Source organism: Sciurus vulgaris (assembly GCF_902686455.1).
Source record: "Sciurus vulgaris genome assembly, chromosome: X".
In the NCBI taxonomy this organism is placed as follows: Eukaryota; Metazoa; Chordata; class Mammalia; order Rodentia; family Sciuridae; genus Sciurus; species Sciurus vulgaris.
Genome location: NC_136471.1, coordinates 66,686,426 through 66,705,487, shown reverse-complemented (window position 1 = coordinate 66,705,487; position 19,062 = coordinate 66,686,426). Strand labels below are relative to the sequence as shown.

The 19,062-nt window shown below is 34.4% G+C and overlaps 1 protein-coding gene across 2 annotated transcripts in view; it reads left to right on the top strand.

Moving 5' to 3' along the window:
* Positions 1-19,062, top strand: part of APOOL (apolipoprotein O like) — a 68,848-nt gene that overhangs the window by 7,099 nt on the left and 42,687 nt on the right. For both annotated transcript variants that reach the window (XM_079123091.1, XM_079123092.1), the window contains one exon: positions 16,014-16,118. In XM_079123091.1, coding sequence (XP_078979217.1) covers positions 16,014-16,118 — 105 coding nt within the window. The remainder of the gene's footprint in view (positions 1-16,013; positions 16,119-19,062) is intronic.

The following is a 19,062-nucleotide window of genomic DNA, read 5'->3' as shown; positions in this document are numbered from 1 at the left end:
CTTTTTGCTTGAGTTGATCTGGCTTCAAGAAGAGTCATACTTTGTATCTTAAAGACAACTATCAGGAAAGTGTTTGTTCTGTGTGATAAGGATTCTCGAATGGTGCAGTAGAGCAATTGGCTTCCCAGGGGCCTGCCCACCCCTGTCCCAGAGGCCAACATCCAGATGGTTAAGGTGCTCCACTTTGCCATCTTCGCTTTTTATCAGGTTTGCCCTCCATCATGTCATTTTAGCATCCTATTCTTGTGATATATTTGTCTGAGTCCCACCCTAGGGGGTTATATTATCCTTGAGAGCAGAAACAATATTTTTTTCACTTTTATATCCCACATGTCTTAATATATCACCTGCCTAGAGCATAACCTTTAGGAAGTATTTGTTGAATAAGCTAAAACTTTGAATAACTTTTCAACTTCCCATCCATAAAAACTAAGTAGCCTTGTAGAGGAAATGTGAATTTAATTAATAGTTCAGAATATGTTTAAATCTTGAATTATCCTGTGCTTTTGTAGATTGACTTACTCATGTTCTTTATAGGTAAATTTTTCCAGTACTTGAAAATGGGAATATACTGTCTCTGCTCCCCAGGTAGAACAGATCAGTTTGTTCTTTGTGTCACCACAGTACATTCCTGTGCTGTGTAAGTATGCTGCTTACAACTATATTTGCGAGTATTTTTATTTTTTTCTTACTGAACAAACTGAGATGTTCCTTAGAAACACAGACCATGTTTCATTCATTTTTGTAACTCAGAATTTGGAAACATGGTATATAGCAGACACTAATGTTTGTTTAATGAATGAATGAGTGCATTTTGTGATGCCAATATAAACAAGTATGTATTTAGAAGGAAAGTTTATTGTAATTACAAATTTTAAAATATATTAATTTCTAAAAGGGGATAATATTAAAGTGTAATATACCTATTTTTTCAAAATTCCATGTATATAGTTTACTTTTAAAAATGGTTTTTGCTAGTGTTTTGAAATTTTGAACCTTTATTTCATATTAAAAATGTCTTTGTAGGAAGAAAAACATTTGAGGAAATAATTACAATTTTTTAAAAATAATGAAATACATCAAATCACAGATGTAAGAACAGAGAACTCCACCTAGAATAAATACCCCCCAACACACACGTGCACACATACATATCCTATTCCCCTTTACATGTTCCATTCAAACTGATAGAAGAAAAAGAGATATTTAGAAAACATCCACAAGAAAAAGATGCATTACATAAATTGGTGCAAAAGTGAGATATACAGCATACTTTCAGAAACATAAATCATATAATGTATCTGAAGGAGAGTATTCTTTCTAATTGTGCTGTGACTAAGTGTTGGTTAAATTGTACTTATTACTTTTCTTTTGAACAATTGAGGTATCTTTAAAACAAACATAAACTCCAATATCAAAATCTCCAACTATGCTGGTAGAGGAAGTATTTGATTATGATCTATACTGTATTTTATATAATGGTATTTACACTAGTTTTTTTGTCTTCAAATAGTGGCATATAATTACTTCTTTAGGATTTTATCTTTGATATCATTTTAAGATAGGTGTTTGATTAGTCCTGGATTGACTTATCTCTGGCATTCACGTGTATGTAAGAATTCTTTATTGTATTAAGATTGAATTATCTAAAGGCTCTAGCTCTATAAAATGACTTATTCTGTTCAGTAGTTTAATAATACTGATAATATAACAAGTACAATAAGGATGCATACATATTTTACAACATAATTTCTACTCTAAGGAAACAAAGTTTTGTAAAGAGAACATAAACTTATTAAATGGATGTTTTTAAATCATATCTATTTCAATACTATAACATATACAAAAACTTAGCAATTCAAATTAAAAAGGACTTATGTATTATAAAACTAAGTCCTCAAACCTCCAATGCTGACATTTAAATTATCAGTATTGGAGTAGTTAGCTTGTCAGATATGGTTTGGAGTTGAACATTGTTATGATGTATTCCAGGAATTTAAGGCAGTTAGGCTGGCTAAATCAAAAAGGTTAATTTGGACTTACTGATAGAAGATAAGATTGGATTAGAAAAAGCAAGATGGTAGAGTATTTGCTAAAATAAGTTGGAATTTAACTTTAAGGCAGTGGTAAATCCTTGAAACAAATCCAAAATGGCTTATGGTTTTTAAAAATTTAATGTAAAATGGTACAGACATACAAAAGTATATTAACAATAATACAGTGAACACTTAAAACACAGTTGAAACCTCCTTTTTACCCCTCTAACCTTGATAGTATTCCTCTTGCTTCGTGAGCTCCCACATAACTCCTTTCCTGACTTTGGTATTGAACATTGACATGCATGTTTATAGACTTTTACTATATGTATGCATATTCCTAAAGTTTATATACTATTTTGTGTGCTTTTACATAAGTTTTATTTTTGGTGCATATGTTCTTCTGCTACTTGTTATCAGTTAGCATTGTTCATGATTTGCATTTATGTTTACATGTGTAGCTCTTGTTCATTCATTTTCACTGCTGCAGAGTATTCCATTTTAAAAATATGCCACGTTTATTTTTCTATTCTGTTAATGAGTATTATGGTCACTTTCCCCATCATTTTTCTTTATTTCTCATGTTTAATTTTTTCCCATTATTTGTTACAAATAATACTGTTATGAATGACCATATACATGTCTTTTTGGATTCTTGTGAGTTTCCCTGCTTTACCATATAATAGCTGTAGACTTTAGGCACATCACTTAATGTGTCTCAACTTCAGTTTTATCTGTATAATTAGAAATAGAATAATACTTTTTTTTCAGGATTTTAAACTAGAATGTACTAAATAGATAATACAAATGTACATAGCACTGTTTGTTCTATTCAAATGTTCAATGATTGCTAGCTGCTGCTGTTATTCTGTTGTAGAAGAATCTTAATATTCCCAGCACCTCCTGTATTTCAGTATTACTAATAATCAGATCTCAATTTAAGCCTCACATCCTTCATGTCAGTGGACTGAAAACCTCTTTCTCATAATAATGAATATCAGTAGTCTCAAGCAAGTAGAATAGAAATTTGTTGTATATTATAAATTTTATTAAAGATTTATTTATAGCATTATTTATTTTTAAAATTATTCTGATTTCATTCAGACCCTGGTAGTTATTTATGATATTTTTCATGACAGAAATTACCTTTAAATTGTGGCATATACTGTATTTAGTTGGTTTCCATATTCCTTATGTATAAAATGTTATCCTTTCTGTCATTCAATCACTAAGCTAGAAATTTGAATGCAGGTGTTACTGCAGAAATGGTTTACTTAAAAACTATCCTGTGAAGCATAAAATAGTGTTCATGGCTTAAGAAGAGTTTCCTTAAGAATAATCCCAGTTGAATGAATGGTGTGAATATACATTTGTACAACCATAGAAATGATAAGTTGTACCCCATTTGTGTACAATGAATCAAAATGTGTCTGTAAAAATAAAAAATATTTTAATAAAAAAAAGAATAATCCCGGTTGATATAGGTAAAATTCTAGTAGAGTATGAATGAGAGTCACATTTTCATTGACCTTTGTATAAAAGCTTAACTTATAACAGTGTAAATTAAGGCTTAGTATAGTCCCAAAGCTTCAAGAATTGAGATGCTAGCAGGCTTTATAGTTTGGTGAAAATTTTACTGTGATAGCTTTTCTGTAGGTTGTTTTTGATATCAATATTTCAGTCCTCTGAAGTAGACTCTGAAATACTGATGTGAAAGGCCCAAATTGTACATGTATGTTTTTGTAATTTGATTATTGTAGTTTGATTATTTGTTCTACTGTACTCTTTTGCAAGAGTTTCATAAGAAAATATAGGCATGATTTAAAAAAATATATCCTCTTTCAGCAGAGTATCAGCTTTTTCTATACTGGTATAATAAATAATACTATGGCTGAAAGGCTCAGCTGTTCTGTGTACATTTAATGATGGTTTATTCTCTTTGAGATGATTCACCTACTCATTTTCTGAAGAAAATAAGCAGGCTGATATGTAGAGGTCCTCTGCTAGTGACTCACTGGTGATTAATCTAAAACAGGGCAGCCTGTGTAAGACTTTTATGTTGCTGTCAGGAAATAGCTCTTAAGCTGTGTCTCCAAAATGAAGCAATAACACCTTTTCCTATTTACAATATCAACCAGAAAAAATACAGTAGTATCTCTTTTAAAACAAGATGGGCTGAGTGGCATTTGGTATTATCAGAAACTTTATTATCCTTGGAAAATAGTCTTGGAGACACAGTGGTGTAGACCAGAAGTCAGAAAAGGGGATCAGTATGGGTTTTCATGTGAAAGAGAGGCTGGACCTTTTCTGTATGACCCAGAGTTTTGAAACTAGATCAGTGAAGATTATATGGACATTCTTACATGTCACTCTACTGAAGAATATTTTCATAGAGATGTTAAAAAGGGGGGGGGGATGATCTATTGATAGAGCTTCCTGGTACTAAAGAAGGTTACACACTGTTAGCATGTTTCAGAAAGAATTTTAGCATCAGAGAAATGTCTATATCAGATGATCTTTAAGGTTACATTGAATTCAGATATTGAAATTCTCATACTAAGAAGTTGGTATGTCTGATATACCACACTTTTAAAACAAATGTCAACATCTTATGTTAAATTTAATAATCATTATTCAAGAGCGGTTCTTGATCTTTCAGGAAAATTTCTGTTCCTCCCATCCTTACTTAAAAAGTCAGAAAAGGCTAAAAACATCATTGGTTGTATATTTATGCCCATATGTTTGTTTTCTTCAGCAGTATGTATACATTAGTTCTGTAGACAAAGGAAATCACCCAGAAAGAACAGTTTGATATAATCAGTTATAGTCCTCCCTCCTCTGCTGATAAAGCCACTATTGGGGAAAAGAAAGAAAAAGTAGAGGTAAAATAAGGATTAAAAAACAATTTGGAACAAATGGTTGTGGGAAAAAATTAAATGATGGGAGAAAGAAGTACAAAAAGTGTGGGGGGAGGTAAGAAGAAAGAACAAACAGAGTAATTAGTAATAGGTAAGCTAACTTTTTCCTTTAATAAGGATGGTAGACTACAAATTTCTTCTGTTCCTTACCCAAATCCAATGATCCAAAGTTTATAAATAGCTGAGATGATGATACCTTATGAGTAGCTCATCTGACACAAATTCCACAAATGGAATGGAAACTTTTTACCATACATTTTTACCTCCCTCCACTACTAGATATATTGGCCTCCACAAAATGGGGCCTTGTAAAAAATGATTTAAGCTATCATGGTATAAAACAATTTTCCCTAGGAAACTCAAAAATCAAAGCATTTTTGGCCATTCTTGTTAAACATACATCAATTTAGATAGAAGGTAGTATGTTTTAACTATGCATTTAATACAAAATACTAATAACCATGTTAATTTGACCAAGAGATTTTGTCTCTCATATATAAAGTAGAGTGCTGTTTTCAGTTGAAAGAATCAGGCTTGCTTGTTGGCCACTTCTAAGTGGTCTTCAGAAGGTTGAACTTGGGGCAAGGAATGTTCTGAAACTACTTTAAACCCTATTGTTTCTTTGGGTGCAGTGATGCATGCCTGTAATCCCAATGGCTTGGGAGGGTGAGGCAGGATGACCAGAGGTTCAAAGCCAGTCTCAGCAACTTGGTGAGCCCCTGAGCAACTTAGCAAGATGATATGTCAAAGTATAAAAAATGGCTGGGGATGCGGTTCAGTGGTTAAGTGCCCCTGGGTTCAATCCCTGGTACTTACTACTACTACTACTTATAATAATAATAACAAATACAATTTTAAAAAAGAAACATTTTCCACAATCTAGCTATTGTGAACTGAGCTACTACAAACATTGATGTGACTGTTACTGTAGTATGCTGATTTTAAGTCCTTTGGGTATAAACCAAGGAGTCAGATAACTGGGTCAAAAGGTGGGTCCATTAGATGAATGGATAAAGAAACTGTGGTATATATAGACAATGGAATATTATTCAACCATAACGAAGAATAATATTATGGCATTTGCAAATAAAAGGATGGAATTGGAGAATATCATGCTAAGTGAAGTAAGCCAATCCCAAAAAACCAAAGGCCAGATGTTTTCCCTGGTAAGTGGAGAGTGATATATAGTGGGGGTCAGGGGGTGGGGAGTGAGAGAAGAATGGGGGAACTTTAGATTATGTAGAGGGAAATGAGAGGGACAGGGGTATGAAAAATGGTGGAATGACACAGACATCATTACCCTATGTACATGCATGATTACATGAATGGTATGAATCTACATCATGTACAACCATAGAAACAAAATGATATACCCCATTTGTGTACAATGAATCAAAATGCAGTCTGTAAAAAAATTTAATAATAAATAATTAAAAAAAAGAAATAACTTATTTCAATAAATGATGCTAATAAATGAAAAAAATAAATAGTTTTATGGGTCCTCAAATGCTTCAGAGAATCTAGGAGTCTGTGAGCATATGCAAAATTCTCGGTGTAGAGTACATTTTGGGAGAAGATAGTTAATAATTTTCATTAGATTTTCAAACATGGTTACATCACTGAATCAGTTTTAGAATTTTATATTAACCTTAGGACTGTTAGGAAGCTTAAATCAACTTCCCAGTGTAGTTTCTTTAATCCTATTTTAAGAAATGTATACCATTTAAATTCTTCACTGAAAATAGCTTGAAAAATCATCTTATTGGAGTTTTACTATTTTTTCAAATAAATAGAATAACTTTAGTATTCCTCTCCTGCAATTCCACAAGGTATATATTTTTTCCTGTATATAACACACACATGTATAAAAGTGGATATTGTATATGGGAAAAATTGGGGGGGTTGCCTAGGTGTTTTTTTTTTAAATATTCACTTACTAATTAACAGTATTTTGTATTTGTCTGATCCTGATTAACATAAACCAATTACAGTTGAATTATGCCAATCAATTGTGTCATTTCTGGAGGATTTTAGATGTTTATTTGTGTAACTCTACTCTGCATGTATTTTTATTTTACAATTTTTCTCCTTGAATTTTTATTTATATAAAATAAATTTTTGACATTTTTCAGGTATTAATAATAATTACATCACAAAATTTTAATGGCAAAATAATTTCTTTCATACAACATAATGTACTTGGTACTTGAAATAGTTTATCATTAATATTCTATAATTTAATAATACAGCCACACTGCGCTGTGTAGTTATTTGTTCAGCTTAAGTTTGACCTTTAAATGCCAGGGCTTTATATTTGATGAAAATTGCATTTCAAGTGTACCTTCTAATTCCCGACCATCATTGAACCAGAGTTGATCCCATTCTTTTTTTTTAAACGTTAGCATTTTTAATATTTTTTTAGTTGTCAATGGACTTTTTTAAAAAATATTTGTGCGCAGTGCTGAGAATCAAACCTAGTACCTCACACATGCTAGGCAAGTGCTCTACCACTGAACCACAACTCCAGCCCTTGAACCCATTCTTTATTACTTACTGTTTTAAGTTTTTAACTTTGACATTTATAATATGCTATAGTTGTTATCAAAATGGAGACATGAATATATAGTGGGCCCAAAAGAATATTGAACACAGAAAAAAAACTTAGAAAATGTTTTCTTATGAAGGTTGCTAATGTCATTTGCTTTTGTCCCATGAATATGAAATTATTTATATATGTAAACACACACACACATACGACTTCTTGGCTTTGTGGGAAGTGTGATGTGCTCAGTAAATATGAGGCAGCATTTTTCCAAGTATTTTCTTTCTTTCATAGGTCATTTCATGAACAAAGTTGTCAGTTCTGGACTAAGGAAACTATGAATGAATTCATGGTTTGGTATTTTTCATGTCAAATAAGCCAATAGATGATATCTCTGATAATTTTTTGTAGACTTTGGGTGACCATTGGTAAATTAAAACAATTTTGTATTTCATAATCCTGTATTTTATACTGTTTCAATAAATTTCTGATTAGAGATCTGTTTGAGGTGTAAAGTAGGCTTATTACACCTTTAAGCCTATAGGATAGTATATCATGATGTATACACAGAATATAATCTTGAAATGTAAGAGTTGAGGAGAAGTGGGAAGTAAGACCACTTGTATATATTGAGAAAGATTATGGAGAACTGGAAAAGTACAAAATGGTTTTAATCTGTGTGTTAGAAAAGAAGAGGCCAATTCATTCTTTTAAGCTAGGGTAACGATCTGATTGACAAGGTTTATCTTGACTTGACAGTAGAAATTATAGTTCATTGGAACTAAATGATGCTGGAGTTGTGGCCATGGGCTAGGATACTGAGGATGAAGTAATAGTGATGATGGTAACAGCAAGTATATATTGAGTTCTTTCTGTGTAGACCTATGAGATAGGTGATATTACACATGTGGAAATTGATACTGATCACTTGATCATAGCCATATCACCAGTACTGGAGCTAGAATTGAATCAACAACTAACTATAAAATCTGTCTTCTTTTCACTACTTTACCAAGGAGATGATAAGGGCCTGGTCCAGGTTGGTGGTCCCTAGAGTACCTTGTGCCTACCTATATCATCAACCCTGGTGGTGGTTGTGTTAGAATCTTGTTTCTCCTATTAGACTATGAATCTGAGAACATGAATCATATCTTAATCATCTTTGAAATACCAGTACCTAATATAATAGTAGGTATTTGGTAAAGTTTTCAGAATGAAAGAAAAGAAAGTAAGGTGTACTACACTTCTTATATACAGTATGTAACTCATACTACAGTGCCTCAGCCACATCAATGTTTATAGCAGCTCTATTCACAATAGTCAAGCTATGGAACCAACCTAGGTGTCCTTCAACAAATGAATGGATTAAAAAAATGTGGTATATATACACAATGGAAAAGAATGGAATAGTATATTTGCTGGTAAATGGATGGAACTGGAGAATATCATGCTAAATGAAAAAGCCAGTCCCAAAAACCCAAAGGCTGAAAGGTTTCTCTGATATGTGGATGCTAAAACATAACAAGGGAGGGTAGTTAGAAGTATAGAAGTTCATTGGATTAGACAAAGGGATGAAGGTAAGGGAGGGGGAATGGGAAAAAGAAAGACAATAGCACGAATTGGATATAACTTTACTACGTTCACATATGAATATACAACCAGTCATGTCCACATCGTGTACAACCATAAGAATGGGATCACAATTTGAATGAATTGCACTCCGTATAGGTATAATATATCAAAATACACCTACTGTCAAGTACATCTAAAATCAACAACTAAAAAAAGATGATTAGGCATATACCCAATTGAAATGCCTAACTATGTTCACCGTGTGAAAGAATTTTACAACAGCATTATGTGCAAACTGGAAACAATTCAAGTATGTATTAATAATTAAAGAAGAAATTAAAAGCCTCTTTTTTAATAAAGAAAGGGATAAACAAGAAATATAAACAGTAAGCTACTTTATTTTGGTACTTGAGAGTAAAGTCACAGTAGAATATTGAGGTCTGTAATACTAGAGTGCTTGCTTCTGCTTTTGCCATTTATTTTGATAAACTGTACTCATTCTTTCAACCAAAAATACTGTTGTAAAATTTTAATGGGATATATCTTTAAATTTCATAGAATCTTTTAAAATTTTTATATGGAAAATTTCACTCATTTTCACATAAATTTTAGAGAGTAATATGAAATATAATATGACATATTATGCTAACTTTAACAAGTATTGAATTTTGACCAATCTTATTTCATCAATATTCTTTTAAAGCCTGGATTCTTTTGAAGCATATTCTAGACATATTTTATCTGTTAAATATCAGTGTGTGTGTCTTAATGTATTGGAGTGCTTATAAAAAACCTACAAAATTATCATACCTCATAATTAACAATAATTCCTTAATCCCAAATACCGAATTAATGTTCAAATATCCCTGAATATATCATAATATCTAAATGTTTGTTTTTGATCCCAGGACCAATAGTTTCTAAACATTGCAATTTATTGAAATTTAATCTATTTCTCCATTTCTCTCCCTCTGTTTGCTGAATACTTTGGGTCTTAACATTTGCCGTATAAAATTTCCAAATTTGAGCATACTTATTGGATTTTCATGGAATCTTTTATTGTGGTTCTCTGTCTCCTATATTTCCTTTATCATGAGTTCAACTGATAATTCTGAAAAAAATTTAGAACTATAAGATTGTGTTTTAACTTCATCAATCTTACATCTTTCCTATTTTGCATACTGAAAATCCCAGTCTTTAAAATATAAAAATTAATTTTATCCTATTCTCCCATATCCACAGAGCAGTGTCGTAATAAAATGCTAGCACTACTACCAAAAAATATGATTATTAAAATTGAAGGCTTTTCCCATTTTACTGTTCTCTTTCTCCATTTGGACTGCCCATTGGGGATGGACAATTATGTGGCTGGTTCCAAATTCACTTTGAATTGTTCCTAGCTCTGTGGTCATTACTTTCTTATGGTTTGTTTATTTCATTATTGTTTTAATTTTTAAGGTTTGTTGTTTAAATTTTGTTTTTTAGTGATCAGAGGACTTAATATAATTAATTTTTTACCATACAATGATATATATTAAAGAACAACAAATGGTAGATTTTAGATTGCTTAGATTATGCATTGTTACAAATCAAGTAACAGAATTTCTTATAGAACTTTAAACTTCAGTTCTAGTAAAGAAGAGAAAATCCAGAATACCTACCAGGCCTTTAAGTGATGAGATGTTAACATAGCTTAAAGGATGCATGTTGTGTGGAATTAAATAGCTGGCAAAAATCAATTATAGTCAGCCCTCATTATTCATTGATTGTGTATTTGTGAATTTGCCTGCTCACTAAAATGTAATTGGGATTCTATAGTCAGTACTCCTGGCACTTTCTTGATCATTTGGAGATACACCCAAAGTGACAAAACATTTGATCTGAGTCCTCTACAAGTTTTTAGCTGTGGTCCAACAAGGCAGTGCTCTCCTTTCTTGTTTCAGCTGTCATATCGAAGGCAGTGCTCTCCTTTCTTGTTTCAACTGTCATATCGTGAACATGTGTCCTTTTTGTGGTCTGTTTAGTGTTACCTTTTTCTGCTTTTTTGGTGATTTTACTAATTAGGCTCCCAAGCAGAGGGCTAAAGTCCTATACAATGTTAAGTGCAAGAAAGCTGTGGTATGGTATGCTTTATATATGTTGATAACTTCAAGCATGAGTTATAGTGCTGTTGGCGGAGAGTTCAATGTTAATGTATCAATAAAATATATCAAATAAGGTATCATGAAACAGAAGGAAACATGAAACAAAGTTATATATTGATGGCTTTATGACACTGTAGCCAAAAGAAGCTATTCAATATTTTCCACAGAAGCAGTGGTTCACAGCTACTTAAAAAAACTATTTCAAATAACAAACATCAACTATATTTTGATTATAGAGCGCTTTGAAGGGATGAGTCCTAAGGGAGAGGGAGAATTACATGGTATTTACCTTCAGTTTTGCTATTTTTAAATCTCTGCATGATAGAATTATTTTCTAGAACCTGTTATCTTTTGGAAGGAGCCAGTTGTTATCTACCACAGATTTTAAACAAGTCATTTATAATTTTGACTTGACAAATAATTATTTTGCATTTATAAATAGTTTTAAATCAAACTCTATCACCTCTGCTCAATTTTAATGGTATTTAATTCATGGCATCCCTGTGAGTCTATAAGTTATAGTACCCCCAAATGTGGATACTTAAAAAAATCATATTTGATTTTCTAAATTGGAGTTTGGCAATTTTTTTTTCCTTTAATAGTCAGATGGTAAATGTTTTAGGCTTTGCAGGACAAATAAAATCTCTAGTTGCATATTCTTCTTTGCTTTTGTTTGTTGTTTTATATTACGTTAACTCTGTGTGTGTGTGTGTGTGTGTGTGTGTGTGTGTGTGTGTGTGTGTGTGTGTGTGTTAATTAAGCTGAGTCCAGACCAGATTTAGCTTAGGGCTTTACTTTTCCAATCCTTGTTCTAAATTTTCTGTGTTATATACCATCAGCTTCCCCTTTGATAGTATTGCCTACTTCTCTGAGGTAACCTGGGCTTGAAAAGACCTAAGTGTGCCAATCTTCATCTGATTTCCTTCTTCTTTTATTGGAATTTTAAAAGTGTTTAATGGGATATAGTCTGATAATTTGATACATGTCTACAGTGTATAATGATTGGACAATGATTTCCTACCACCAAATATACATGAGAAAAAAAATGGGGAGTAAGCCCAGCCACATATCTTCTTTATTCATCAATCAGAAGGAATGGAAAACTTAAATGAATTGCTTATTTATTAAATATAAGAAATTTTTTATAATTCCTTATTTAATCCTCATGATAATCAAAACCAGAAAGGCATGCCTATTTTTTTTCATACATATAGTCTAAGACTTAAAATACAACTGACCACTAGAATCTTCTGTGATGATGGAATTGTTTTATATATATTATGGTTGTTGGGTATATGGAATGGGGCTAATGCAACTAAATTTTTATTTTATTTAATTTTAATTTCAATTTAAATAATTATGTATGGTTCGTGATTACCATTCTGAGCCGCATAACATGAGGAGCTTACATTAAGTATTATGCTCAGCTTTACACAATAAATTCCATAACTATTTCAGAAACCAGATCTGTGCAACCCCTCAGCTTGTATTTTTTACATTATGCCACACTGCCTTATCAATAAAGGTCAAGGTGTTTGTGAAGATAGTAAGAAAGAATGGATGGACCTTACCCAACTAAATAGAAATTATATAGAAGATACCTAGGCACTTTAATAGGTATATTAATTTTTAATGTACTATCAGTAAATCAATACTCTGGAATACTGGATTATAGTTGTCTATCAGTATTTAAGAAATTATTTTATACTCTACACATTGTCACATTATAAAGTAATAATGACTATACTTGAGAATATTAAGTTGTAGAAAAAATTTTCCGATAATGTCATACTTCTAAAGTGTTTTTCTTATAGCTAGGGAATAATGTCTTCAGAAGAAGATAAGAAGATCTAGACAGGTATCTTAAGAGTTTAGATGTTTTAAGAATTGACATTTTCAAACATTAAATTTAGTTTTATTCATAATATCTCAGGTTCATAGGTAAAAAACTAGTTCATGCACTAGTTTTAATATTTTCGGATCTTTTAAATACAACTTTTAATCTGATTGATCATGAAATCCAACACTCTTTTCTAGAAACAGCAGCAAAAATAGCAAGACAAAGAAGACTTATGTAAATTTTTTTGTATATAAAACCAATGCAAACCAAACTGAAAAGGAGAAAGGAATCATTCTTGTCTTAAAAAAAAAAAAAAAAAACACTACCAAACAAAAAAGATATATGAAAAACAAAAAGCTCCTTTCAGTCTGTACATTGGAGCCAAAACAGTTTCAGTATGAAGCTAGTCACAGGGAATGAAGGTGACTAATACTTTGGAAATAAGAGATCATGGCCTTTGAGGCCAAGCCAGGCAGGGAGATCATGGGATTCCTAGACCACTCTTAGCTTCTTGCTCCCTCCCCAGCACTTAGAGCTTTATTAGTTCACTAATGTATACAATGCTGACCACAGGTGTGTGTGAGTTGTGGCCCTTCAAGCCCACTTACTGGACAAAGAATAGGGCAGTCCTTAAAGGACCATTTAGTGTTAGTGTTCAGATAAGGACACTGGACTGCAATTGGGATGCCCATCCAACACCGCTTACCTTTCACATGTCCCTGGGAGGATTTTGGGTCTTAGGCCTGGGTAGGCAGCTGAAAACACCATCCAGAGGTCTCCAACACGTGGACACCTTTTCTTGCTATTTCAAGTAGGCTATGTGGGAGTTCAGGTTGCCCTGTTGCACTTGCTTTTCCCAGTTCACAAGGAGCAGTTGGTCTGGGGCTTCTTGCTGTTGACGTGCAACTAGCACATACACTCTAACTCTTAGAAGTCTCATTGATGCTCATGGGCATTGCTGGCCACCCTGTTCTCCCATTCAAATTTTTGCACTTGGTGGGTGAACGGGGAGGAGAAGGTCATTTTCATCTAGGCTGGGCTGCATCTGTGGGGTCATCATGAGCTCCACCTACTCCTCTGAGCTGTTGGCCCCCAAAGTATTCTTGTCCTCCCCTCCCCTCTTGATCTTACTGTTGCCTGCCTTAGTGCATATTCCAGGAGCATGCTGGACTGACTGGGGAGGGCTGAGTGTCTGTTTAAAGGAACTGGGGCTATTTGCAAAGCTGTGCTCCTAACAGCTGCCTGTAACCAAGCCTGGCACTGCCCACCCAGTGATGTAAGTGGGGCTGTTGCTAGGTTGCTGCATGGCTATGCAGCAACCTAGCAACAGTGCATATTGCTAACCCTGTGGATGCTGTGAAAGTGGATTGCCTCATTCAGGTCTTGAATCTTTTTCTGCAGATCATATTGCAAGGGACACTAGGGGCTCCTACTTGGGGATACTGTGGTGGCCCTCCTAGCCTTACCAGGTTGTGGGACTTGATGAGAAGAAATTGCTTGACTGATGCTGGCTGTTGTCTTGTGGGAACCCGAGAGACTATCAGCCCTACCCACTGGCAGAATATTTCCAGCAACACTGCTATACATGGCTCCGGAACACATACCCTGGAGTCCACTTCCTACTCAGTGCAGCTGGTAGCCCATGTGTTCAGACTAATTCGGCCACCACTACCACCACCCATGGAATTGCTGCTGCTTGTCAGGAGAAGTGAGGGAATGATCTTCCACTCATTATAGATCTGTATCCTGCCTGGTCAGGGGGACGCTAAAATGGCTGCTGGAAATACTAGGCTGCTTTCTGCTATATAGAAGCCAGTGGGATAGGTTCTGCTGGAAGTCTTGTCAAATGAGCTGGTGACAGAATTCCTTTATTTTCATCTAAGTTTATGGGGAAAAAAAAGGTGGAATTTCATGGATCATCTTGGGCTGTATATAGAGGGAGGCCTCTGTCCATAGCTGTCCATGCAGGGTTGCCAGTGTAGACAGTGACACGGTGTTGCTGAGAACCAGCTTGCCTTGTAAGAAGCCAGCCTCAGTCAAGTTGCTGAAAAACTGTATTTCTGTTGAAGGTGGAGTATGTGCTTCAACCATCACCCTTACCTCCAAGTCCAGGTGCTGGGTATATGGACAAAGTGTGGCTGGAATGGAACTCACTGAAGTGGGCACCTTTGCTGGAGGTCAAAATAGGAAAGGTTCTTATTGCCATTGTGAGTGCCCCAGGAGCCCCAGCTGGGCCAGTAGTTGAACCGTGAACTTCCAAACTATGGGTAGGCTAGGGTGGTGGGGGGACAGGCCCTTCCCCTTTGCCACAGGCAGTAGAAACATCTTTCTGAAGTCCAGGAGGTCCTTGAATTCTTTGTCCATGACCACAGGTGACATTCTCTGTGGCTGGTTCATTTTCTGCAGCAAAGGGGCAGGGAGGCAGGGATAAGAGCAAGAAGTCAGCCTTGGATATATCCCTGCTGTGTGTGAGCAGGGGGTGGGGGGAAAGTGGCATGAAGTATGTGCCCCAGAACAGAGGAGCCTGCCAAGTGTGTGTAGGCTACAGCTTCAGTCCCTTCCCCCACATGGCCTATGTTTGGCCGGCAGGGGCACTGGACCCACCTGTATGTGGTTCCTGGGGTGCAACTGCATAGGTCAGGTCTTGCTGGTCACCCACCCACCATGTTAGCAGTCAGCCTCTGGTCTCATATTCCTGCTGAGAGAGCCAAGTTCCCTGTTTTAATATTTTTAGTGATATCTGACATAGGTATGGAACAGAAATCTTGTTATTTTATTGGTGAATACCAATTATATATAAGAAATAAAAAGTGATATATTTTGGGAAGGCAGGAATATTTAATATATTTAAGGGAAAGCAATAATGTTCCTGAGATGTCCCTCAAATTTATCAAGAAATGGAAGCTTGGTAGCTTTTCAGATTAAAAGGTTTTTTTTTTTTTTTTAATATATCTCTCTCAGATGGGAAAGCTAACAACCATGCCAGCAAGTCTGATATATGCATGTGTAAGTGTACGTGTGTCCAGAGAAGAGGAATACAAAAAGAAGCTAATAAGACCAGACCAGGTAAATTGCCTATAAAAGTTTATGAACCTTACTTTATGTAAAGACAATGCAAAATCTCTGTGGTGATTGTTTTTGTTGTTTTTCATACCTTTATTGGTCATAAATATCTTTGAAACCTGTTAGGTATGTTTGATATGTTGAAAGAAATAGTTATAAAGTATCTCTATATAGTATATTTAACACAAACATCTAACTTTAACTTCAGTGAAAAATATTTGGTGATTTTTCTTTATAAATAATATTAGTACAAGGTCTTACACCATCTAAACAGTATGACTTTTCTTTCTTGAAATACTTATATAGCTATATCCAGTATTAGCATGTCTCAAAAATCATATCAGTTTTAGAAGGGACCTTAGATGTTTTCTAGTTCAGTCTCCTGTATGGTATTATACTCCTTTCTACAGTAGTCACACTCAATGACCACTTATCTTCTACATGCATAAAAAGCTGCATTAAAGAATCTAAGGAGCCTGTTCCATTTTTTGGATGCTCTCATTTGACTTAAGGTCTGTTAGTCAGCTTTCTGACACTGTGATCAAAATACTTGACAAGAACAACTTGAGGAAATTTTTATTTTAAGCTCACATTTCAGAGGTATCAGTTCATGGTCAGCCAACTCCATTGGTCTGGACTGGAGGTAAGGCAGAACATGGCAGGAAGGTACAGTGAAAGAAAGCTGTCAGCTCATGGCATTCAGGAAGCAGAGAGATCTAAGAGCCAGAAATAATATATAGTGGCCAGACTGGCCTGCAGTGGCCTGTTTCCCCTAACCATTTCCCATCTGCCTATAGTTATCACCCTGTAATCCATTCAGATTATTAATCCTTCAAATGGATTGAAGGTTGAGGGCACAACTCTCATTATTACCTAGAAACCCAACCTCTGAACCTTTCTCTATTGGGGATTATGCTTTTTAACATAACATGAGATTTTTAGGGAACGTTTCTAGATCCAAATCATAATTAGGTACTTCCTTATGTCAAATACAAACCTGCCTCATAATAACTACTACCATTTTCATGTATGTGTGCCATTTATTGACATCACACAGAAAAATTCTCATTTCTCTTCCAAAAAACAACACCTCAGATGTCAGTTTTCCCTTAAATGATTTTGTGTCTTAGCCTCTCATCTTTGTGACAAGTACCTGAGAAACTCAATTTAGAGGAAGAAAGATTGATTTTGGCTCATGGTTTCAGTGCTTTTCGACCCTGGTCAGCAGGCTTCATTGTTTTGGACCTGAGATGAGGCAGAATATCATGGGACAAGGGGCATGGCAGAGGAAAGCTGCTCAGCTCATGACTGTTGGAAAGCAGAGAGAGGAAGGGGCCAGGGATCAGATACTGTCCCCAAGGGCAAGGAACCATGACCTTCTCCTTCCAAACATGCCCTTCTTGCCTACAGTCCATTAAATTATCAAAAGTTTAATTCACTGATGAAGTCAGAGTTCGTACATTAATTGCTTCCCCACAGCTCCACCTCTGCACATTACTTCACTCGAGATCAAGGCTTCAACACATATTCATGGGGCATACTTCATATCCAAACCATAACATTTTGCTTCTTAGATGAAAGAAAGTATTAATTGTTTTAATTATTCCTCATGTCATAGCTTTGAGTTCCTTCACTGCCATGATTACTCTATGCCATGTTCTGGATGGTTAATGTTTTCTTTAGATGTATTTTGACTATTGAAGGATAGAGTCAGACACTTTCTCCTGTTTTATATGTTACATTTGTATTAATGTGGCCTAAGATCATACTAGTTTCTATATTTATTTTTTGTTTGGAATTCTCAATCAACTGTGCTCTTAAACAGCCTTTGACCGTGACATAGTTTTCTAAAATTCACTAACTTTTTTACACAGGCTATTGGTAAGCTGTGTCATGTCCCGATCTGTACTTATGCTTTTGGATTTATTGGACTCAGTTGCCAGGTGTATTTATGCCTGTCTAGATCTCATCTTATTGATCTGGCCCATCATGCTAACCTGTTGAGCTGCCATTCTGATTACTAATTCTGTTTATTTACTATTCTATTTATGTCTACCAGCCTGAGGTCACACCTAAGATTTGTGTAAAGACTTAGTGGTATATTCGTAAGTCAGATAGGTCTGAGTCTGAACTCTGACTCTACCAATAACAATATTGGGTAGAAATCTTAATGGTGACATAAATATTCTGTTGTATAAATGTATCACTATCAAATGTAAAACTTTCATAAATTTTTGGAAATTGAGAGTATTTCCCATAATTTTGCTATTATACCTTGCTTACTGAACCACTTAACTAAATCTTTGTATACATCTATAACTGTTTCCTTAGGATAGATTTCTAGAAGCAGAATTAATGTAGGGCTGGTGGCATAAAAATTGTTGACAATTTGCCATAAATATTGGCAAATTTATGTGCAAAACTGTGATAGTCACATATTCCAGAAAAGGAAAAGATTTCCTGAGTTCCTTCTGAGTTTGTGTGCAGCATGGTTTTAAGCACTGGGTAAAGTGTTATTAATTTTCATTAGCAGTCTTCAGTAGATTCACCATTCTTCCTACTTGCTGACTCTGTTTTCTTTCTCTTTACTAATCTCAGAAGGATGACATTTTAAACCTTCCTTGACATTCCCATATTTGGGCAGCTCAAAAATCTAAATAGGAAGATAAATAACTGATATTTGTTCCTAATAGCTAAATTTACATATTTCTGAATTCTAAAGTAAATGAGTGCATCTTTACTGTACTAGTAGAATATATAGGATTCCTTGATATTTATTATTTTCCTCAGTACATTTTAATTTGAATTTAATTGAATTACAAATTTTGTTGTCATCTGTGTGATAGGGACTCTTCACAAAGTCAAGATTTAATCTTGAGGAATTTAGAATTTTTGAATTAATAAAAATGTCATTTACATGCTGCATTTCTAGGTACTTTTATTGTGT